This window comes from Coregonus clupeaformis, chromosome 6 (genome assembly GCF_020615455.1).
Source record: "Coregonus clupeaformis isolate EN_2021a chromosome 6, ASM2061545v1, whole genome shotgun sequence".
Lineage (NCBI taxonomy): Eukaryota > Metazoa > Chordata > Actinopteri > Salmoniformes > Salmonidae > Coregonus > Coregonus clupeaformis.
This window is the reverse complement of record NC_059197.1, coordinates 1,343,035-1,368,202: the sequence shown is the minus strand read 5'-3', so window position 1 is coordinate 1,368,202 and position 25,168 is coordinate 1,343,035. Positions and strand designations below refer to the sequence as shown.

Here is a 25,168-nt window from a genome sequence, read left to right as displayed (position 1 = left end):
CAGATGACCAGCTACTATAGTACAGCATACATTCCTGTCTTCACAAGCCGAAAGTGATCTCTTTTAGCTGTGTTTATATTTGGAGTATATACTATACAGTATTCTTTCTATCAATGGATTTCTAGTTGTCAAGATGATGTACAATCTTTTCAGGCTTAAAGAGATACATTTTTCATTGAACAGGCATTTTTATTTGGCATTTACTTTCAAAAAAATGTTTTTACAAACAAAAGGAATCCGTTCCCCTGTCCTGAGGTTAATCAGTCTTTGCAAGTCATAGACATTACAAATAATTTAAAAAATATTCAAAATAAACACTGATAGTTCTTGTCAAACATCAAAAAAGAAAAATCTTGAAAAAGGGGAGATATTGAAGGGAAGTAGAAAGAACAGAACATACATTTTACTTAATACTATCAAAGATTGATTGTCATATTTGTCTCCTCAGACTGAACAGTAACATATATGATTGGGAGGACCATGAGTAAAAAAAAAAAACTTTTGATTGGCCCTAATGATTGATGCGGACTTAAGCAAACCAGCTTTTAACCTGTAGTGTCATGAATTATTAATAAGAGGAACTTCTGGGTTATGTGTTTTAACATGACCATGAGCGAGCTCTTGTAAGCTCTGACGAAGGCCTTGAGGTCGATACGTAAAGCTTAATAAAGAGCAGTGATACTAGCAAGAGCAGTGTGCTGGTTTCTTATTTTTTTCTCATGTTATTCAACTGTTACCATGCACCTGCAACAAAGATAGCTCAGATGTGTGAGTGCCTGTTTTTAAATATAGTTTATATTTGCCATTGAGGAGAGTGGGGTAAGTTGAGCCATTTATTACATTTAGCATCTCTCCATCAAGGAAAATATAGTGTTCTTTCTAACAAAGATATCTACATATGTCAGGATGTTGTGTATCCCTGGAAATAATCAGAATTCATGTAATCATTACAGTTATGAAAACGACTTGTCCAAAGAAAGTGGTCTCTTGGCACAACTTACGTATGGGGTATTAAGCCGCGTACACATTTCTGTACTGAATGAAATATTACTACTACCTTTTTTAAAACCATGTCTATCTTTATTTCCTAAACACAATTCAACACGATCACAATAGTTTTTCTTTAAAATGATTTTAAGCATCTTTTAACAACTACTTAAACACTTAAATTTGCTCAACTTGCCATTGGCTCAATTTACAGTGCCTTGCAAAAGTATTCATCCCGCTTGGCGTTTTTCCTATTTTGTTGCATTACAACCTGTAATTTAAATAGATTTTTATTTGGATTTCATGTAATGGACATATACGGAAAAGTGGTGCGTGCATATGTATTCACCCCCTTTGCTATGAAGCCCCTAAATAAGATCTGGTGTAACCAATTACCTTCAGAAGTCACATAATTAGTTAAATAAAGTCCACCTGTGTGCATTCTAAGTGTCTGAAAGGCCCCAGAGTCTGCAACACCACTAAGCAAGGGGCACCATGAAGACCAAGGAGCTCTCCAAACAGGTCAGGGACAAAGTTGTGGAGAAGTACAGATCAGGGTTGGGTTATAAAAAAATATACGAAACTTTGAACATCCCACGGAGCACCATTAAATCTATTATTAAAAAAATGGAAAGAATATGGCACCACAACAAACCTGCCAAGAGAGGGCCACCCACCAAAACTCACAGACCAGGCAAGGAGGGCATTAATCAGAGGCAACAAAGAGACCAAAGATAACCCTGAAGGAGCTGCAAAGCGCCACAGTGGAGATTGGAGTATCTGTCTACAGGACCACTTTAAGCCGTACACTCCACAGAGCAGGGCTTTACGGAAGAGTGGCCAGAAAAAAGCCATTGCTTAAAGAAAGAAATAAGCAAACACGTTTGGTGTTCGCCAAAAGGCATGTGGGAGACTCCCCAAACATATGGAAGAAGGTTCTCTGGTCAGATGAGACTAAAATTGAGCCTTTTGGCCATCAAGGAAAACTCTATGTCTGGCGCAAACCCAACACCTCATCACCCCGAGAACACCATCTCCACAGTGAAGCATGGTGGTGGCAGCATCATGCTGTGGGGATGTTTTTCATCAGCAGGGACTGGGAAACTGGTCAGAATTGAAGGAATGATGGCGCTAAATACAGGGAAATTCTTGAGGGAAACCTATTTCAGTCTTCCAGAGATTTGAGACTGGGACGGAGGTTCACCTTCCAGCAGAACAATGACCCTAAGCATACTGCTAAAGCAACACTTGAGTGGTTTAAGGGGAAGCATTTAAATGTCTTGGAATAGCCTAGTCAAAGCCCAGACCTCAATCCAATTGAGAATCTGTGGTATGACTTAAAGATTGCTGTACACCAGCGGAACCCATCCAACTTGAAGGAGCTGGAGCAGTTTTGCCTTGAAGAATGGGCAAAGATCCCAGTGGCTAGATGTGCCAAGCTTATAGAGACATACCCCAAGAGGTTTGCAGCTGTAATTGCTGCAAAAGGTGGCTCTACAAAGTATTGACTTTGGGGGGGTGAATAGTTATGCACGCTCAAATTCAGTTTTTTTATCTTATTTCTTGATTGTTTGACAATAAAACATATTTTGCATCTTCAAAGTGGTAGGAATGTTGTGTAAATCAAATGATACAAACCCCCAAAAAATCCATTTTAATTCCAGGTTGTAAGGCAACAAAATAGGGAAAATGCCAAGGAGGGTGAATACTTTCGCAAGCCACTGTACCCCAAGGCAAACATTTTGACTATATTAGCCCTCATGCTAGGTTTAGGACCTCATATTGAAGCTTATAGAGACCCCAACAGATGTGTATAACAATCTTAAAATACTACTTTGGTTTAGATACAAGCATCATGAAACTTCTAACACAAAATTCATTTGACTTGGTGAAAAATACGTTAAAATAAAACTTAAACCAGAGATTCCCAGACAAAACAAACAAAACATGACAAAAAAAGATAACAAACCAAACTAAATCAGTGCACTGGACATTCTCACAAATAATGATAAACAAGTGTGAAAGAAAATAAGCTATTGTGCTCGCTGTGATTTGTAGAATGAGGCTGAATGTATAAGACAGACAGAAGTTTACGAACTGGAAACATATCAGCGTGATTCTAACCTCTTATTTACAAACAGTACAAGGACTAGACAGCAGTTTATGGGAGAAGAAAAAGTAACCAATGACACTTTGGCTTCATCGGAACTCTGCTATTGGCTCTTGTAGTACAAAACAGATAGGAATCGGGACCCCTTATCCATGGATATTTCACTACATATCCTTCCTTCCATGAAGAAATCACTGATTTGACCTGATTTGGATAGGCCTTCACCTATCCAAGTCACGTCAGCTCAGTGATTACTCCAATGAAGGAAAGAAGGAAGGATGTAGTCCAACATATTCAAACAGGGCCCATCTCTCATAAGATAACAGAAGATGAGACAAGGCCTTACATGTTCATTCACAAGGCCAAAAACAAAGGGAAAACAAGTCTAAGGTTAGTTTCAGTGGTAAGTAAAAGCTACTGTTAAAAAAAATTACTAAACTAAAACGGAATTCGCTAAATGATATGTGATGTCACGACCGATATTGTAGTCCACTTTGAGAACATAGCTCCTAAGGTTGGATGTTGGTTTACATGGGTAGATGAAGCAGGCTGTATACATGTAGACATGGTAGGTCATCCTGTCATTATGCACCCATGGTTTCAGTGTACAGACTTTAGCAAAGTAGGAAGTAAAGGCGGCCAATCACGTGCAGAAGAATAGTAGGTGGAACTCTAGAGTTAAGCTAGCTCTGGTCCAGGGCATTAGTTCACGTTCCTCCACTATGCTGCTGAGGAATGCGCACTAATGCCCTGGACCAGAGCTAGCGCAAAGCCTACACAGACGTCTCTCCCTCAACAAGCACCAAACCCAAAACCAACAAACTCCTAGCCATGTCTTTTTAAAAGGTTTTCTCAGATTATTTTAAATAAAGAAATATATACAGAATATAATATATACACTTCATAAAGAGCAGTTCCAGGCTGATCTTCAGTGATTGGTTGCCTGAGTTGGCATTAAGATTAAGGTACAGGTATAAAAAACAGTCGCTCTTATTTTGTGCTCTAACTGGAGTGCATAGAAGAACCCTATTCATGAAAATTGCTGATCCCAGATCTGTATGTGCTTAGCCCAGCTTCTCTGTCATGTTCTTTGTTATGCAAATGACAAAACATGACAAAGTATGAAATGGCATGACTGAACATGACTTAAGATAACGTAGCCACCTCGTTTGTTAGCCACTGCCATGCTAAAGAACTATGAATCTGGGATCAGGTTAGAGAACTACAGCACATCAGATGAGTTGTCCTGGGAGTTGTAGGCTACAAGGCATCAAAGGATCCATCCCACCCTGAGAGAGTGAACTGGACTGGGAGCAGCTGCAGCAGTCGCCCCCTCACACAGCCACGCTCACTTCTGCACGTCCATGTACTTATCTCCCTTTACTCCAGAGGACACACACACACACACAGAAGCGAAACAATGTGTAAATGTGCTAATGGTTTGTATCATAGGACAGCTGGCAAGGAACATTCAACACCTTCAACGCAACATTGCATTGTATTAACCACTAAAGTTCAGATACTAAAAGATACAATTTTAACTATCATTTTGATGAGTGGTTGTACAATGGTGGTAAAAAATAGCTAGTGTCCATAGTTACCTGGTCACTAGGGGACTTCTTGTCTCCGTTGACACCTAAAAGCACAGCCTCCTCTGTGTTGTCATTCTTCATCTCCACCACTATGCTGTCCTTATTCGGTTTGGTACTAGAGGGAGAGCTCAGAGTCACCAACATGACCAATGTAATACCCTTTTCACACTACTAAGCCAAGACAACCCGAGCTGGCCTGTTTATGCCTCCAACATACTGTAGTTGCGATACTAAAAAGGACAATAAACTATCCGAGCCAGCACACTATGGTTCGGGTCAGCACGATAGTGTGAAAAGGGTATCTGATTGCAACTATAATGACACATCAGGTAAAATCATGAAGAAAAAAAACACATCAATGACAATTAGTTATTTTAGAGGTATCCTCTGAGGCATTCCAACAAAGTAAGCTCTCTGATTAGAGTTAATGATTCCAAATAAGTTTGCAAAATTAAAAAACTTTCCCTAAAAATGCACAGCTCTTCCAGCAATCCTGGTTGGAGGATTCCTGGAAAACCTTGGAATTTTGAAAATGCTTCTGGAATTTTGCAAAACTTAAAAACATTTTTTTTGTGGAAAACACACTTACAGATCCTGCTTGCCCGAACGCCCACATGGGATCTTTCCCTTCTTGTACAGGAAGTACATCACACTGCCAAGGATAGCCAGCAGGAGAATACAGATGATGATGACAGCGATGATCACACCGCTACCCTCTGGTGGGACAAAGAAGAAGAGGCGGAACCACGGGTCATTTCCTGTTCGGTAATTGCTTTATGATAACATCATCCTCTTAAGGAGTTTCTGATGATGCTTGTGCAGTTTGTGTGTGTGCGTGTGCGCCATTCAGGAGTGTCGCTTGCATCATTCAGAGACAACAGCATGCACAGGTGGCGGTGGTGATGAACAGGCGTGCAGTCTCTGACCAGGTTGTTCATCATGGAAGAAGTTATTTACTGAGGACTAAAGATCAGTCGGAAGAAACACTTTCCAGAGTTGGGCTGCTTGGTTTCTCTGTCAGAGAACACCAACCAGAACTACAGTAGGAGGCAGCATGACAAAGGGAGAGAGAACGAGTGAGGGAAGGTAAAGAGGTGGATGGACCTCCCCTGGAGGATGGATGCAGATGTAGATGGATGGATCCATTTCCATCAAGGGAGAGAATGGGTGATACCACTCCATTCTCTCAGGAGGGGGTTTGTACTCAAAATGCTCCAGATGCAAATTGAACTTTTTTGCCTGGTTTAGCTTAATTCTGGGGGGGGGATTATGTTTCTGATGATTCATGAAGCATCATACAGAGAAAATATTAAAATGATAACATTGTAACTAACACTATAAACTATAATTCTAGATGTAATAATTTTCCACTTGATCATTTATAAGTATCTCTCCACATAGATAAAGTTGTGTAATACAGTACATTTTCATACAGTATTACAAAGTCACAAACAGAGAGATCCTATTCAATTATTAATTATTCCATGTCACAGGTGTTGCCTCCTGAGTAGAGACTACAAAGCCCTCCCCTGCATAGAGAATGAGAGTGCTGTGGAGAGAAAGAGGGAGAATGCAGGCTGTGGAGGGTGATGGTGGTGGCTGAGGGTTCAGTCTAGGCAGTGTGAGCTGGGTGGAGCGAGGTGTGGGCAGGGCAGCCTTCTAAGCGTGCTTGGTGGGTGTCAGCATCAAGCCCCAGGACCAAAAGTCACAAACCTTTCTTGACTCTCTTCGGAGGAGTTACTGGGTTTACTGTTGTTACTGGTGCTACCACTGTTACTGGAGCTAATGGAGTTGTTACTGGACAAACCACACGGACACAGTTATCACGATAATAAAGCATCTCTATGGCAACCTAACACTGTTAACAACTGTGCAACAACCGCCTTGTCTACTTCTCATGGCCCTAATCACTTGTATCCTCTTTACAAACACAGATAGGCAGGAGACAGGAACCAGGAACGGCTCTGCAGTCTGCACCCTCCAAAAAATGCCCTAATCATTTCCAGGAGCGGCAGCACTGGCTATTTAATCACATTTTGTCTGCAAAAAAAACAACAACAAACAGGATTTTCCCTCAGAGGGACGGAGGCAAAGATTTCCTGGCGTGACGTGAGTGGTCTGCTGAGGTAATGGGAGTCAGGAGACTAATGTTGAGTGCACTTTAACCATCAACGCATGGCTACAGTTTCAGCCTCGCTCCTGATCTGTGTGCAAACAAGACAGATCTTTATGCAATATGGCAATATGCAGCCATTTAGTGAACATAGTCCGAAATAGGATGACAATGTAGTAAAAGTTCTATGGCCGGTTTCCTGGACCCAGATTGAGCCTAATCCTGGACTAAAAAGCATGCTCAATGACAGCCCAGAATCTCCATTGAAATAGCTTTTTAGTCCAGGTCAGGACTAGGCTTAATCTATCTGTGTCTGGAAAGCCGGCCCATAAAGATTTAATTGAATCTAACATCTAATTATGATAGTTATCAAAGAACACATCAGGATATGTTTGTATTATATGACGGATCAACACATGGAAAAAAAAAGCAGCTCTCGCACACCAGTTAGTCAATAAAAGGTTTCTCAACCATCAACTTCCTCATCAGTAGAAAACTTAATGCACCCATAGAGAACATTTAATTATGGTTTTAATTATGATTTTGCTAATTGCTAAAAGCATCCGTCGCATTTTTCCTTTTCTTTCAATTTTTTTCTGCCGGACTCACAGAAACAGCTACACTAGATCATTAACCGCTCAACCACAAAATGGTGAAAATCTGATTGAGCACAGGGTGTGTGCATGATTGATAAATGAAGTTCCTTGTTGCAATACTATGGTCGTTTTTATTGCAGTCACACTACACAAGTGATCAGATCTCACAATGCTTGGCACATTTTTTACATCCCGTTGATATGATATAGCGATCTTCTGGAATGTGCAGCACAACTGCAATAAAGACGATGTGAAACTCAACCAATGCCATAGCAGTGATGACAGTGAGTGTTATCTACTAAAAGAGTGGAACACTTACCTGTAGTACTGGGAGCTGACAAGGTCGTTTGGACAACTGAAAACAGGCAAAGGGAGAGTGACACTCTCCTGTTAGCACACTGACAGTTTGAGGAAAACTAGGAAAGGGTAAGGGGGATACCTAGTCAGTTATACAACTGAATGCATTCAACTGAAACGTGTCTTCCGCATTTAACCCAACCCCTCTAGCAGCTTTACTAAAGATGGTTTGAAGCTCAGGTTCAAGTTTTCTGTCATGTTTCCATGAATCAAATAATTTGGTCGTTAGTATATTCTGCCTGTTAATTTTCTCTTAACAGTCAAACCGGACATGATGACATAAAATATACAAGACATGACAAATAAGATAGTGGACAGACAGAACTTACTGGCTTTGATGCTGAAGGAGATGGAGTCTGTGCCATGGTCATTAGAGGCGTTGCAGTAGGCTGTGATGTCAGAGGTCACCTTGACTCTCACCACACTGAGAACCCCGTCTTCTGTCTGTCTGTGGGACACCTCCTTCAGGATCTATCACACACAGGGAAATAAAGCACAGATAAGACCAGAAACCGAAACATTGGGTATGTCCCAAATGGCATCCTATTCCCTATAAAGTGCACTACTTTTGCCCAGAGCCCTATGTGCCCTGGTCAAAAGTAGTGCACTACAATGGGAAAAATGTGGGACAAATGATAAACATTATTGACAAATGCTGATATATCGGTGCAGAAAGGAATGTTGAATGTGAGTTGCTTTGTCTATTATCATTGTTACAGGAAATGACCCAGGTAGCCAGGATCGGAACAGATCTGTGTGTAAATAGATCAAAAGAAAAAACACCATTGTCCCTCGTTCCTTCTCAGCTAGTCTAAACATTGTCTGTATGAGCTGACCCAGAGAAGCCCTCTTTTCCTTCTGGTCTGTCTGTCTGTCTGTCTACCTGTGATTCGTCAGAGGAGCTCCAGGTGATGACAGGGGTTGGGTATCCTCTAGCGTGGCAGCTCAGGTTTAGGGACTTCTCTGTGCTCTCCTCCAGGACTGTGTCTGCTGACTCCTTGATCTCTGGGGGTCCTGCATGGAAGAGGGGGACGGAGGGTTAGTTGGGTGTGTGTGTGTGTGTGTGTGTGTGTGTGTCTGTCTCTGTGTGTGTGTGTGTGTGTGTGTGTGGGCTCACCCTGTACGAGGACATGTAAAGAGCCACTGGTCTCCAGTCCTTCCAGTGAAGGCACCTTCACCACACACACGTACGTCCCCATCATGTCAAACACAGCATCCTTCAGGATCAGTGTGTGGCCCTCTGCAACTTTTTCTCCTTTCTAAACACACACGCAAACACACACACACACACGTCTATGAGGGAAACAATAGAAATCAAGCACAACCACACCTCTTAAAGAACATTTATGAGATTCGAAAGACACAGGGAGATTCGAAAGACATACTCGAGACAGATATCAGGGGGCTGTGGGAGCTGTTTTGTTAGACATTATCGATCATAGTCTGCTTCTGAAAAAACGTGTGTTATTGCTTTACATCCTCTGCCATATTGTGGATCGAGAGTTACCTATCTTACAGAATAAGGCAGGAGTTATTTAATGGAAGCCTCTCTAACATAAAGCAGGTAGAGTTTGGCATACGTCAAGGTAGCTGTCTTGGCCCCTTACAAAAAAATATTTGACTAATGACCTACCACTAGTATTGAGTAATGCCTGTGTGTCTATGTACACTGATGACTTAACATTATACACATCAGCTACCACAGCAAGTTAAATCACTGCAACACTGAACAAAGTGCTGCAGTCAGTTCTAGAATGGGTAGCAAGTAATAAGCTAGTCCTAAATATCTAAAAAAAACTAAAAGCTATTTGGGACCAAACATTAGCTAAACCCTAAGCCTAATCTAAATCTTGTAATGAATAATGTGGCAATTGAGCAAGTTGAGGAAACTAAACTGCTTGGTGTAACCCTAGATTGTAAATTGACATGGTCAAAACATATTGATTCAACAGTAGCTAAGATGGGGAGAGGTCTGTCCGTGATAAAGCGCTGCTCTGATTTCTTGACATCACAATCAACAAAACAAGTCCTACAGGCCTTAGTTTTATCACAGCTGGACTACTGCCCAGTTACTGTATATGGTCAAGTGCCACTGAAAAGGACATAGGCAGATTGACTGCATCACTACTTGTCTTTGTGAGAGGTATTGCCATGTTGAAAGCAGCTAATACACAGCTCAGACACCCATACATACCCCACAAGACATGCCACCAGGGGTCTCTTCACAGTCCCCAAGTCCAGAACAGACTCTGGGAAACGTGCTGTACTACATATAGCTATGACTACATAGAACTCTCTTCCACATCAAGTAACTCAAGCGAGCAGTAAAATCAAACTTCAAAAACGGATAAAACGACACCTCATGGCACAACACAGAATGTGAAGAGACACACACACACACACACACATACACACACACACACACACACACTCACATTGTAAGTTGAGGTATTGTGGATTTTATATTGTACATTTGTATTAAGATAGTAATAATGTAATAATATATATAATATATTGTATGATGTATTGTTTTGTTGTGAGGTAATTGTTTTAACCCTAATTGGATCCTAGGAAGAGTATGGGGATCCTAATAACTACTAAATACTAAATATCAGCATAGCTAGATCGCCTCAAAATTGTTTATATACAGTAACATAGTGTAATATAACTGTGTAGGAATATAGCGTTTGGCTCAGTGGCCTACTGTAATTTACCTTGAACCATTCAGTGTGTGTGGGCAGGGAGGACAGGGCGTTGCAGGTGGCCATCAGCTCCTCTCCCTGGGCCATGACATGGGTGTCTTTTGGAATCAAAATAGCCAGGTCCAGATCTATAGACACACAACATCCACTGCTATGAACACTGCTACATTACTCTATATATAGTAGGCCAATGTTAGTAACCAGATCGAAGGGGCAATGGTATACATTGTTACCATTCAGTTTCACATTTGCAACCCCACAAAATCTTCTTGCGACCCTCCCAGGGGGTTGGGACCCCCAGTTTGAGAACCACTGCACTACATTACACTACATTTCACTACAACTGCAATATTTAGGCCAGGAGTTTTTCCGGAGCCAGGGAATAACTCTAGCCCTGGCTACTGTAGCTCAGTTGGTAGAGCATGGCGCTTGCAACGCCAGGGTTGTGGGTTCGATTCCCACGGGGGGCCAGTATGAAAAATGTATGCACTCACTAACTGTAAGTCGCTCTGGATAAGAGCGTCTGCTAAATGACTAAAATGACTGTAAATGTAATGTCATAGATCATAACGAGGGTCCTAAGTTTATCCTGGTCATGTCACAACTCCTGATGCTACTAATAATGACTAATGTCCCAGAAATGTCTACCGGGCCATACAGGACGGTTGCACCATAGGAACGTCTCACTCACAGTCGACGAAGAGCTCTGTGTTCCCTTGGGTTTCTTCATATGTGTCCAGGTCCAGTGCTGTACACGTGATGTTGCCGTTGCTTAGCCGCGTCACGTCTTTCAGGACCAATACGTTCAGCTCAGATTTCATTTCCTCCTACAGTGTTGTGTATGAACACAAACATGCACGCACGCCACACATGCACACACACACAATGACACACACAATCCACATCTACAAGTAATAGGCACATCCAATCACTTACAGTAAACACATGCAAAAATATATATATACATCTGTTTATGGTTGGAGACACAGAAAGCATTTATTTTTTATTTCTACATGGGACTAGGAGTAGGCATGGGTTTCTTACCATATTGTGCATGAATGTAAAGGGTGGTTGAGGATTCCCATCGGCACGGCAATGAACCTCAACTGTGTCCCCTTCTTTGACACGCCCCTTTGGTGACTCCACCCACACATCAAGAGAAGTGGTTGGATCTGAAGAGATATATATATATATATATATATTTTTTTTTTTTAACCTTTATTTATCCAGGCAAGTCAGCAAGATGTAAGACCTAATTCTTGTTAACAAAGATGACCTGGAAAGTGGCAAGTGTGGCCTTATCAAGTACAGTACAAGACGAGAGACCTCACAACTTGACAGAAACACATGGAGACAGCACAAACAATCAGAAAATAAAAACGTTGCACTGCAGCGTAGTTGCTTGTATTTATGATTCATACTTCTCGTTGAGACTTAAAAATATTTGAGATGGGACTGTACTTGTGTAAGTCTGTGACTGCATGTGTATAGTTTTCTACTGTCTCCATATGAGGGGGGACACATTAAGAGGGTGCACAGTAGACTCACAATGGACAGTGATGTTGATCTTGTTGGTCTCAGTCATCTTGGTTCCACCAGGGACAAGGTAGCTGACTTCGCAGTAGAACAACGAATCCTTGTCTTCCTTGACCACATTCAGGTGAAGGTCACTCTGGACAGTGTACAGACCACTGGACTCCTTAGTGACCAGGGTCACCACACTGACCTCTGTGAGATATGCAGCACATATGGAAATCAGAGAACTTGAGTTACTGTAGAAGGGTAGATGCTTGCACATGTTGATGTATAATAATGGCCAGGTTGAATACATGGGGTTGTCTACTATCACACCTTTTATTATCTGTTTTGAAATATAGTTTTCTTTATTCATTTCCAGCTCAAATCCACAGCCACATCTCATATTCAGGCACATACAACAGACATCTATTTTTCCAACAGGCATGATCTGTGTCATACTAACCACGGATCTTTGTTTTTTTAAGTTCACCATCAAATTCTTGACTGAAGTCAATCTGCCTTTCGTCTTTGATAAAAAAAATATGTCTGTTCTTCCTTGTGAGATCTGAGGCATTCGAAATATGTTTATTATTGTCACGTTGTGGAATTGCTAGCTGTTATTATCAACTCTGTTTCACATAGCGTAGATACTAATGTCAGAGGGTGTCTATGGACACTGTGGTCCAAGCCTCGGTAGTACTCACTGCCTGGCGTGTTCTGCAGTGGGCTCTGGTTACGGTACCAAGTGATGTTGGGCCTGGGGTAGCCATTCTTAGCCTCACAGCTCCCTATCTGTGGAGAAAGATGACGTTACACGGTCAGTGTAAACCCTTTTCTCCTGAAAACCATGCACTCGATTTTGGGGATAAAAAGTTGTATTTTAAATATTTGATACAATAAAACCAACATACTTTGCATTTCTCTAAATAGTCAGTGTTATAAGCCCTCAAAAGTTACAAGTCCTTACCTTATCCCCATGTTATACCCTAAAATCCTCACTGACCGTAACTATCGTTAACAATGTGTTGTTTGTTTGTTTTTACCTTAGATGGGTTCTTATTGCTGACAGAGATCCCAGAGTGCACCCCCTCAATGATTGGATGAGCAGGTGATTCTAGAGAGGAACAATGGATGACATCACATTGGGAGCAATAGCTAGAATACTGCAGTTGTATAAGCATGCCACATGCTTTTTATTCCAGGACTAGGCTAAATCTGGGTCCAGGAAACTGGCCCTAGAAATGGGTGCATCACACTCTTACCGAACACCTTGAGCATGGTATGTCCCTCCTCGTTTCCCGCTGACAGCCCGTTGACCTGGCAGATGAACTCTAGCTCATCCTCCAGCGTCACGTCCCTGATAGTCAGCACCACCTCGCTGCTCTTCCCATTCCCATTCACACTGATCTTGTCTGTGAACTGCCCGCCCTGGTCGACTACCTGCATGGTGCTGTCTCCGTAGTAGATCCTCAAGCGGACGTTGGTCTTCGTGATCTACGATCCAAGTTGAAGGTAGTTGTCAAAGTCAATTGGAAAACAGTGCAGAGACAGAGGGACAAATCCTTGAGATCCATGGGCGTAAAGTAAATCTTTGTGCCCATGTAAATCTCCCATTTACATCAATGTTAGCTGACACATAAATGTACAGATGGATCTCAAGTTAGGAGAGCTAAGAGAGCATGTGTTCATTTGTGAAACAGGGATCTGAGATGGAAGGGATGTTAGCGTGGTTGTGTGTGTGTGTGCTTGTGTGTGTGTGTGTGTGTGTGTCCTTGTGCATTTGTGTGTGTGACTACTCACCATGTACCACTGGATTATGACGTCGTCGGGGCTGTCTGAGACTGTGAACATGCAGGTGATCTGGGCCGTGTCCCCCAGGAACACCTCCACTCTGTCCTCCATGTTCACCTTGACCTTGGCCCAGGCTGCTGTAGACACAAAGAGACAAGGCACATGTTTGAGATCAATTATATTGCAGGCAGACTGTGCAGAATCAGTCACGTTTAAAGACACTTTTCACGATGACGTGAACGTTTGTAGCATTGATCATACTTTAGTCATCATTTCTGTACCAACATTAAAAATGGAATCCGCAGTAGGGGGAAACAGCGCCGATGGCCACCCCACCACCGTCTTCTATCACATGTGCAATGATGTCAGAGGGGAAACAACAGTGTTAGTCATTTGCAGTAACTTCTTTGTTGTTGTAATATCACAAACGGACGTGGCTGTTTCACCATTAAGGATTCAAGCTTTAAAGTATGCATGCGCGCACACACACACACACACACACACACACACACATCTGCCTGGCCTGACATGGTGGGAGCTGAAAAGAAGCAACAAAAAGCTCATAATGGTCCAAGAAAAAAGAGGCTATGACAGGAATTCTGGGAGCCCACCCATGTCCATATTAATGTGCTACATTCCAGTGTGTCACCGTTTAGGAAGGAAGAAAGACTCAATTTACAGACAGCATAGTGAGCCAGTGTTCGGCTCTCTCACAGAGGAATTAGTGGTTTTTCCCTCCAAGCGTCTCACAGTGTGAGGCATCGTAGGAGGACACACAGGCCAGAAGGGCCATTATGCACTTTACACATTATGCACTTTACACTCAATATGAAAGCAGACTCCTTCCTATGGTGTCATCTAGTACACGTCTCTTCCTGTTGAATGCGGAATGAGGAAGAGCTCTGTGTTTTGGAAAGTTAGTTGTTTTGAAGTTTCTTAGTAGGAAAGGAAATGCCAACAACGAACAGTGAGCCATCGTGCTCATGCATAAAAAAAAAAACTAATAATGAAAGAAAAGCATTGTAAGTTTGAATTTTGTAAAGTTAGAGGTGGAAAAATTATTATCAATCAATAATGACAAACCTCCTGGCATTGACAACTTAGATGGAAGGCTACTGAGGATGGTAGCTGACTCTATAGCCACTGCTATCTGTCATATTTTTTATCTGAGCCTAGAGGAAAGTCTTTGTCCTCAGGCCTGGAGGGAAGCCAAAGTCATTCCGCTACCCAAGAGTGGTAAAGCGGCCTTTACTGGTTCTAACAGCAGACCTATCAGCTTGCTGCCAGCTTTTAGCCAACTGTTGGAAAAAACTGTTTGACCAAATTCAATGCTATTTCTCTGTAAACAAATTAACAACAGACTTTCTTATAGCATGCTTATAGAGAAGGGCACTCAACATGTACTGCACTGACACAAATGACTGATGATTGGTTGAAAGAAATTGATAATAAGAAGATTGTGGAAGCTGTACTGTTAGATTTCAGTGCGGCCTTTGACATTATTGACCATAACCTGTTGTTGAGAAAACATATGTGTTATGGCTTTCAACCTCTGTCATATAGTGGATTCAGAGCTGTCTAACTAATAGACCTCAGAGGGTTTTCTTTAATGGAAGCTTCTCTAATGTCAAACATGTAAAGTATGGTGTACCGCAGGGCAGCTCTCTAGGCCCTGTACTCTTTTCTATTTTTACCAATGGCCTGCCACTGGCATTAAACAAAGTATGTGTGTCCATGTATGCTGATGATTCAACCATATATGCATCAGCAACCACAGCTAATGAAGTCACTGAAACCCTTAACAAAGAGTTGCAGTCTGTTTTGGAATGAGTGGCCAGTAATAGACTGGTCCTGAACATCTCTAAAACAAAGAGCATTGTATTTGGTACAAATCATTTGCTAAGTTCTATACCTCAGCTGAATCAGTTAATGAATGGTGTGGCTGTTGAACAAGTTGAGGAGACTAAATTACTTGGCGTTACCTTAGATTGTAAACTATCATGGTCAAAACATATAGATTCAATGGTTGTAAAGATTGGTAGAGGTCTGTCTGTAATAAGAGATGCTCTGCTTTTTTGACACCACACTCCAAAAAGCAAGTCATGCAGGCTCTAGTTTTGTATTTTTTTTATTTTCTAGTCAGGTGGTTGAGTGCTGCAAAGAAAGACCTAGTTAAGCTGCAGCTGGCCCAGAACAGAGCGGCACGTCTTGGTCTTCATTGTAAATCAGAGGGCTAATATTAATACTATGCATGCCAGTCTCTCTTGGCTAAGCGTTGAGGAGAGACTGACTGCATCACTTCTTCTGTTTTTTTTTTTTCTTCTTCTTTTTATAAGAAACATTAATGTTGAAAATTCCAAATTGTTTGCATATTTAACTTACACACAGCTCTGACACACACACTTACCCCACCAGACATGCCAGCAGGGGTCTTTTCACAGTCCCCAAATCCAGAACAAATTCAAGAAAGCATACGTATTATATAGAGCCATTATTGCATGGAACTCCCTTCCATCTCATATTGCTCAAATGAACAGCAAACCTGGCTTAAAAAAACAGATAAAGCAACTCAGTGTGAGTGCCCCTTATTAGATGCATGTTCTACGTACAGTGCCTTTGGAAAGTATTCAGACCGCTTGACATTTTCCACATTTTGTTAGGTTACAGCCTTATTCTAAAATGGATTAAATTGTTTTTTCCCTCATCAAACTACACACAATACCCCATAATGACAAAGCAAAAGCATGTTTTTAGAAATTATTGCTAATTTATAAAAAGAAAAAAAAGAATTCAGACCCTTTAGTCAGCACTTTGTTGAAGCACCGTTTGCTCCAGACGTGACGCTTGGCATTCAGGCCAAAGAGTTCAATCGTGGTTTCATCAGACCAGAGAATCTTGTTTCTCATGGTCTGAGAGTCTTTAGTGGGCTGTCATGTGCCTTTTACTGAGGAGTGGCTTCCGTCTGGCCACTCTACCATAAAGGCCTGATTGGTGGAGTGCTGCAGAGATGGTTGTCCTTCTGGAAGGTTCTCCCATCTCCACAGAGGAACTCTAGAACTCTGATAGAGTGACCATCAGGTTCTTGTTCACCTCCCTGACCAAGGCCATTCTCCCCCGATTGCTCAGTTTGGCCGGGCGGCCAGCTCTAGGAAGAGTCTTGGTGGTTCCAAACTTCCATTTAAGAATGATGGAGGCCACTGTGTTCTTGGGGACCTTCAATGCTGCAGAATCTTTTTTTGTATCTTTCCCCGGATCTGTGCCTCGACACAATCTGGTCTCGGAGCTCTACTGACAATTCTTTCAACCTCATGGCTTGGTTTTTGCTCTGACAAGCGCTGTCAACTGTGGGAAGCTGGTTGAGAGAATGCCAAGAGTGTGCAAAGCTGTCATCAAGGCAAAGGGTGGCTACTTTGAAGAATCTAATATCTTAAATATATTTGTTTTTGTTTTTTGGTTGCTACATGAGTCCATATGTGTTATTTCATAGAGTTGATGTCTTCACTATTATTCTACAAGAAAATAGTAAAAATAAAGAAAAACCCTTAAATTAGTAGGTGTGTCCAAACTTTTGACTGGTACTGTATGTGTGCGTGTCTTCATTTTCACTTTAATTGGTTAGACAGTTCACATGGAGGGCACATTAACACTCACTGAGCACTTTTGACCTCAACACCACAGTGACAGCCAGGTTATTATCTCTCCGTCCTGTCCTGCACCCACAGTACACCCACATCACACACACACACACACACACACACACACACACACACACACTTCTCTGGGCCCACCAGAGGCTAATGGAGGAAGAAGGATGTTGTCTTATTACAGTGATCCAATTAGGTATCCCCACAAAAACATTTCCTGTGCATTAGCAACGTAACAACAGGCCAATGCTGACTCACTCTGAACAGGCTCTCACAGAGACGAGGGGTCATGTAGTCAGTCATCATGCTCCAATTCTGAAGCTATCCTCTCTACATAGACGGATGTCCAGCTTTGCTTGGTAGCAGCATGTGTTGCATGTGTCACTTCTGTCCTGTGTCATGAGAACCATGTCTAATTGCAGATTGATGCTTTCATTCTCAACCGAAGACGTTTGAAAATGGTTACCATCTGTTGATGGTTTAAGTCAAAGGTTTCCACATAGTTGTATTTACAGTTATTGCCAAAAACCTCAAAGACACTGCCTGTACCATAAAATATAAGTCATTAATTTGAATTAATAAATTATATTTCTATGGCTTGTACTAAGTGCCTCCCCATAGACCTCCCTCTACCAAATAAAGGAGAGATGTGGTTTTCCTTATAAGGTCACACACACACACATATACACACACACACACACACACTAGCTCTCATGCCTCTCTTTACTCCTACTGTACCACATGGGGTGCGTTATCTCACAAATAAACAAAATGCTTGATATCAGCTGTTGAAAACATCCTTTCATCATTATGACATTAAATGCTTTACAGGTTTTTAGAATGTGATTACTTAGTAGATTAGACTGGACACATTAAGAATGTCTTAAAAAAGGTTTCATTAACGTTTGCAAAGAAATAACGTGGTTCAAACACAGCATTGTTAGTTGCAGTCAGACTTTGGCTGGAGACAGTTGCCAGCATACCTAAGAATCAACCACCTTGAACATCCTAATTGAGTCTAATTAACACAATCGAGTCTGAGACACATCTGGAGCGGGCTGATAACAACTCTGATTATTTCTAGGTGTTGACATGCTCTCTGACAGAAGACGAGATATTAAAAGGAGTGTCATTACAGCGCACTAACAAGGAAGTCACTGTTGATAGTTCAAGTGAGGACCGAAGGTGTTCCAGCTGTCCATGCTCAATCATGTGAGATCAGTATGCTTGCCAAAGCATGGCGTAATTACACCAGATAATACAAACAAGCATTTTCAGGTTAATTCTTCATTATTGTTCCTCCTTTCAAAGACATGTAAAGGGGGAGCCGTCTTTTTCAGGCCATATTATATCAAACATTTTGTATATCTGCACACCAGACTTTGATGTCTTTGTAGACATAACTCCTGCCTGCAAACACCTAGTGCTGAGCGATTAACCGAAATGTAGGTTTTTAAACAACTCATTGAGGGCATCGGTTCAATTATTTGAATTCAATTTGGTTCGCTTTTTTTTTCTTTGAGCTCAATGCGCACATCGCACAGTTTCATTAGAGATAAATCAGATCCAACCTGAACTGTGCGATGTATTAGGGAGTTGTAGTTTCCAACAGGCCAATATTCTACACAGTTTAGCGCATAAAACGTGGTAATTAACTACATTGCGCATCACTTGTCCGGTCTGTGTTTATTTTACGCCTGCTACGGAAGAGGGAAGAATGCACAATCGTGAGGTGATATAGAGAGCAGCTGTTGCTTCACGAGGTACACTATCTCTCCCTGAAAATACATGATGTAAGTCACGGTTTCCAAACTGGGTCCTGGGGCCCCCCCTGAGCACACCTTTGGTTTTTGCCCTAGCACTACACAGCTGATTCAAATAATCAAAGCTTGATTGACACGCCCTGACTCAGGGGACTCAGATATGTTGAGTCAGGGTGTGTATATTCTTTGTTATCTATATTCTATGTTGTAGGTCTATTATGTGTAGATCTATGTTGGCCGGTGTGGTTCCCAATCAGAGGCAGCTGTAGCTCGTTGTCTCTGATTGGGGACCATACTTAGGCAGCCTTTTGGCACTAGTGGGTTGTGGGATCTTGTTCCGTATAAGGTATGTTGTTTGTGTCTACCTTGGACTTCATGTTTCGTTTCGTTTCGTTTATTGTTTTGTCGAGTGTTTATTAAGTTTAAATAAACATGTATGCATATCACGCTGCGCCCTGGTCCGTCCCGTCTATGAACGAACGTGACAGAAGATCCCACCAGACCTGGACCAAGCAGTGTGCCGAGGAGGAGCAGAGAGGATGGACTTGGCAGGAGATAAGAGAGGATCTGGCAAGGAAGATGGAGGCCCTGAAAGGGATCAGGGTGGCGAGGCAACCCCAATAATTTTTTTGGGGGGGCACATGGTGTGGACGACGAGGCAGCAGGAGGCCGCGACAGGGCGGATCTGCTGGTTAGGAGGCCACCAGATTACGGGGGCTATTGGTTCAGAGGGAGCAGAAGGAAGGTGTAGAGGCACGGCGAGAGGAGCTGGTTAGGCAGCAGAAGGAGCGGGGGGTAATCAAGGAACCCGTTCCTGCTTCCCGCACCAAGCCAGTGGTGCGCGTCGCCAGCCCGGCCCGGCCTGTTCCTGCTCCTCGCACCAAGCCAGTGGTGCGCGTCGCCAGCCCGGCCCGGCCTGTTCCTGCTTCTCGTACCAAGCCAGTGGTGCGCGTCGCCAGCCCGGCCTGTTCCTGCTCCTCGCACCAAGCCAGTGGTGCGCGTCGCCAGCCCGGCCCGGCCTGTACCTGCTCCTCGCACCAGACCAGTGGTGCGTTTGTCCAGTCCGGCACGGACCGTGTCCGTTCCACCGGTGCCTGATCCGGCACCGGTCAGCTGCTCCACTCCGGAGCCAGAGCAGTCCGCTCCACCGGTGCCTGATCCAGCTCCGGTCAGCTGCGCCACTCCGGAGCCAGAGCAGTCCGCTCCACCGGGTTCCAGTCCAGCTCCGGTCAGCGGCTCCACTCCGGAGCCAGAGCAGTCCGCTCCACCGGTGCCTGATCCAGCTCCGGTCAGCGGCTCCACTCCGGAGCCAGAGCAGTCCGCTCCACCGGTGCCCAAGCCAGCTCCGGTGAGCGGCTCCAGTCCAGACCATAACGTCAGCCCCTCTCCAGGTTCGGGGTCTCCCACACCAGGGTCCAGACAGGGACTGGCGTATCGTGGGAGGAAGGAGAGGGGAAGTAGCGCGCCGAGGTCCAGACCAGACCAGGGGCGCAACAGGGAGGCGGCGAGTGAGAGGTCGTCACGCCCCGAGCCGGATCCGCCTCCGGGGCGGAATGCCCACCCGGCCCCTACCCTGTTATGTTTATGTTGTGCGGTCGGAGTCCGCACCTTTGGGGGGTGTTACTGTCACGCCCTGACTCAGAGGACTCAGATATGTTGAGTCAGGGTGTGTATATTCTTTGTTATCTATATTCTATGTTGTAGGTCTATTATGTGTAGATCTATGTTGGCCGGTGTGGTTCCCAATCAGAGGCAGCTGTAGCTCGTTGTCTCTGATTGGGGACCATACTTAGGCAGCCTTTTGGCACTAGTGGGTTGTGGGATCTTGTTCCGTATAAGGTATGTTGTTTGTGTCTACCTTGGACTTCACGTTTCGTTTCGTTTATTGTTTTGTCGAGTGTTTATTACGTTTAAATAAACATGTATGCATATCACGCTGCGCCTTGGTCCGTCCCGTCTATGAACGAACGTGACATTGATGATAAGTTGGTTATTTAATCAGCTGTGTAGTGCTAGGGCAAAAACAAAACGTGCACCCAGGGGTCAGGACCGAGTTTGGGAAATCCTGATCTAAGTGATTGATAGTTGGTATTCATCAGTCATAAAAGTATGCCTTATTTACTTTGAAGAACTACAAAATAGTGATTTTGTCAGATAGCATAGGCAGCAGCTCTATAGAGATGAGATGATGACTTGAATGAAATAATAGTAATCAAATAAAACAAATATACACAACAACTGAAACATTTTATTAAAGTAATGTGAATAAATTATGGTAACGGGCAGTCACAACCATCATGGGACTTTTATTAATTGTTTATTCAGTGTTGTTACAGCATTCAACCCACATAATGCATAATGCATTTAATGATAAATATATATCAAAACCTAAATCAAAAACCATGATTATTTTTTAATAATTGAACCAACCTCAAAAAGCACTAATCGCTCAGACCATAACAATGTTTCTCTCTCTCTCTCTCTCTCTCTCTCTCTCTCTCTCTCTCTCTCTCTCTCTCTCTCTCTCTCTCTCTCTCTCTCTCTCTCTCTCTCTCTCTCGCCAAGCTGAACCCAATCAGCCCACCAGCTGCTCTACACGCAAACAACACACACGCACTCATTGGCCATGTCCGAATACATACTTAAACTGCATACTCATTTCGCCATTTGAACTAGTAGAACTCGTTTTTTCAGCTGATAATCAGATAAATTGATGCGCTGTACCAAAATGAACTAATGGCGGGAGTCAACGCAATCAAGCATTAGATGATGCATTCGGAGTACTATTTTTGAGATTTCACATACTATAAAGCTTTCCTTTCCCCCCCCCACTAACCTGTAGCCCAGAAAAACAGAAGTGTCCAGACAGGTAGATGAGATACGGCACTGGCTTTTCAAAGCCTGGAATGTGTTTTGACTCAAAGCGATGGATGGAGGGACACTGCCTCCCTCCCTCTGTCTGTCTGTCTGTCTGTCTAGCTAGCCTGGCTTTAGGCCAAGCCAGCAGCTGCTGGAGAGAAGGGGAGCAGGTGTGGGGCATCACATCACTTCTTCTCTCTTCATATACTTTATCTCCCCACCTCATCCGCTTCAAGGTCTCACCTTTCAACTAGCATAACCACTGGACCTCGACAGGATATCTGGGTTTCAACCACACTAGCCGACGACCTGCACTGTTAATTACATACTAGTCTCAACAGTCATCTTTGGGATTCAATTAATGTTGCCACTGAGGCTACTGGTGATTTTAAAGAAATCATTAAGGAGGCTGTCCATGTGCTTTCCTAACTGAGAGACCTTAGATCAAAGCACTGTCTGGTTCTTTGACATCTCCACCCCACTGGGTTATGGTGAATGGAGCGCTCCTGACAATACTTCTCATCCCTGTCGTCTGGCTTGAGGGGCTATGGAGGGGCACAAATCCCTGTGAGGGGGAGGGTGGGGCGGTGGATTCACATCTGTGCTCAGACCCCCCCCAACAACCACCCGCCACCCCTAAATAAAGAATGTCCTTACCAATCAACCCTGAAACACTCAACTTAGGCAAGTTTATGCTCTGGGGGCCCGTGAACTTGAACTGAAGACATGATTCCACCAGTAAGCAGACTACACACTTTAAAGGCAACCTACTAGATCTAACAGCATTTGAGATCGACACACATCTACATACACACACCACATTGTAGTACATATACAGTATACAGTGCCTTGCAAAAGTATTCATCCCCCTTGGAATTTTTTCTATTTTGTTGCATTACAACCTGTAATTTAAATTGATTTTTATTTGGATTTCATGTAATGGACATACACAAAATAGTCAAAATTGGTGAAGTGAAATTTAAAAAATAACTTGTTTCAAAAATTCAAAATGATAAATTACGGAAAAATGGTGCGTGCATATGTATTCACCCCCTTTGCTATGAAGACCCTAAATAAGATCTGGCGCAACCAATTACCTCCAGAAGTCACATAATTAGTTAAATAAAGTCCACCTGTGTGCAATCTAAGTGTCACATGAGCTGTCACATGATCTCAGTATATATTCACCTGTTCTGAAAGGCCGCAGAGTCTGCAACACCACTAAGCAAGGGGCACCACCAAGCAAGCGGCACCATGAAGACCAAGGAGCTCTCCAAACAGGTCAGGGACAAAGTTGTGGAGAAGTACAGATCAGGGTTGGGTTATAAAAAAATATCAAAAACTTTGAACACCCCACGGAGCACCATTAAATCCATTATTAAAAAATTGAAAGAATATGGCACCACAACAAACCTGCCAAGAGGGCCGCCCACCAAAACTCACTGACCAGGCAAGGAGGGCATTCATCAGAAAGGCAACAAAGAGACCAAAGATAACCCTGAAGGAGCTGCAAAGCTCCACAGCGGAGATTGGAGTATCTGTCCATAGGACCACTTTTAGCCGTACACTCTACAGAGCTGGGCTTTACGGAAGAGTGGCCAGAAAAAAACCATTGCTTAAAGAAAAAAATAAGCCATGTGGGATACTCCCCAAACATATGGAAGAAGGTACTCTGGTAAGATGAGACTAAAATTGAGCTTTTTGGCCATCAAGGAAAATGTCTGGCGCAAACCCTACACCTCTCATCACCCCGAGATCACCATCCCCATAGTGAAGCATGGTGGTGGCAGCATCATGCTGTGGGGATGTTTTTCATCGGCAGGGACTGTGAAACTGGTCAGAATTGAAGGAATGATGGATGGCGCTAAATACAGGGCAATTATTGAGGGAAACCTGTTTCAGTCTTCCAGAGATTTGAGACTGGGACGGAGGTTCACCTTCCAGCAGGACAATGACCCCAAGTATACTGCTAAAGCAAGACTTGAGTGGTTTAAGGGGAAACATTTAAATGTCTTGGAATGGCCTAGTCAAAGCCCAGACCTCAATCCAATTGAGAATCTGTGGTATGACTTAAAGATTGCTGTACACCAGCGGAACCCATCCAACTTGAAGGAGCTGGAGCAGTTTTGCCTTGAAGAATGCGCAAAAATTCCAGTGGCTAGATGTGCCAAGTTTATAGAGACATACCCCATATTTTACATCTTCAAAGTGGTAGGCATGTTGTGTAAATCAAATGATACAAACCCCAAAAAAATCATTTTTAATTCCAGGTTGTAAGGCAACAAAATAGGAAAAATGCCAAGGGGGGTGAATATTTTTGCAAGCAGGGAAAAAAGTATTTGATCCCCTGCTGATTTTGTACATTTGCCCACTGACAAAGAAATGATCAGTCTATAATTTTAATGGTAGGTTTATTTGAACAGTGAGAGACAGAATAACAACAACAAAATCCAGAAAAACGCATGTCAAAAATGTTAGAAATTGATTAGCATTTTAATGAGGGAAATAAGTATTTGACCCCCTCTCAATCAGAAAGATTTCTGGCTCCCAGGTGTCTTTTATACAGGTAACGAGCTGAGATTAGGAGCACACTCTTAAAGGGATTGCTCCTAATCTCACCTTGTTACCTGTATAAAAGACACCTGTCCACAGAAGCAATCAATCAATCAGATTCCAAACTCTCCACCATGGCCAAGACCAAAGAGCTCTCCAAGGATGTCAGGGACAAGATTGTAGACCTACACAAGGTTGGAAGACCATCGCCAAGCAGCTTGGTGAGAAGGTGACAACAGTTGGTGTGATTATTCGCAAATGGAAGAAACACAAAGGAACTGTCAATCTCCCTCGGCAAGGGGCTCCATGCAAGATCTCACCTCGTGGAGTTGCAATGATCATGAGAACGGTGAGGAATCAGCCCAGAACTACACGGCAGGATCTTGTCAATGATCTCAAGGCAGCTGGGACCATAGTCACCAAGAAAACAATTGGTAACACACTACGCCGTGAAGGACTGAAATCCTGCAGCGCCCGCAAGGTCCCCCTGCTCAAGAAAGCACATATACATGCCCATCTGAAGTTTGCCAATGAACATCTGAATGATTCAGAGGAGAACTGGGTGAAAGTGTTGTGGTCAGAT

The 25,168-nt window shown here is 43.0% G+C and overlaps 1 protein-coding gene across 5 annotated transcripts in view; it reads right to left on the bottom strand.

The window, feature by feature from the left end:
- Positions 1 to 4,087: 4,087 nt before the first annotated feature.
- The window catches only part of LOC121567355 (cell surface glycoprotein MUC18), a 54,893-nt gene continuing 33,812 nt past the window's right edge, over positions 4,088 to 25,168 (bottom strand). Inside the window, exons 2-17 of one of the 5 annotated variants that reach the window (XM_041877347.2) lie at positions 13,776 to 13,903; positions 13,238 to 13,469; positions 13,019 to 13,089; positions 12,680 to 12,767; positions 12,006 to 12,185; positions 11,502 to 11,629; positions 11,149 to 11,284; positions 10,470 to 10,585; positions 8,873 to 9,014; positions 8,639 to 8,769; positions 8,085 to 8,226; positions 7,718 to 7,753; positions 6,403 to 6,486; positions 5,279 to 5,405; positions 4,699 to 4,804; positions 4,088 to 4,480 (exon numbers count right to left, since the gene is read on the bottom strand). In XM_041877347.2, the coding sequence (XP_041733281.1) occupies positions 4,478 to 4,480; positions 4,699 to 4,804; positions 5,279 to 5,405; positions 6,403 to 6,486; positions 7,718 to 7,753; positions 8,085 to 8,226; positions 8,639 to 8,769; positions 8,873 to 9,014; positions 10,470 to 10,585; positions 11,149 to 11,284; positions 11,502 to 11,629; positions 12,006 to 12,185; positions 12,680 to 12,767; positions 13,019 to 13,089; positions 13,238 to 13,469; positions 13,776 to 13,903 (1,850 nt within the window). In that variant the 3' untranslated portion in view covers positions 4,088 to 4,477. The remainder of the gene's footprint in view (positions 4,481 to 4,698; positions 4,805 to 5,278; positions 5,406 to 6,402; positions 6,487 to 7,717; positions 7,754 to 8,084; positions 8,227 to 8,638; positions 8,770 to 8,872; positions 9,015 to 10,469; positions 10,586 to 11,148; positions 11,285 to 11,501; positions 11,630 to 12,005; positions 12,186 to 12,679; positions 12,768 to 13,018; positions 13,090 to 13,237; positions 13,470 to 13,775; positions 13,904 to 25,168) is intronic. The other 4 variants (XM_041877344.2, XM_041877346.2, XM_041877348.2 and 1 more) reach the window with 4 other exon arrangements.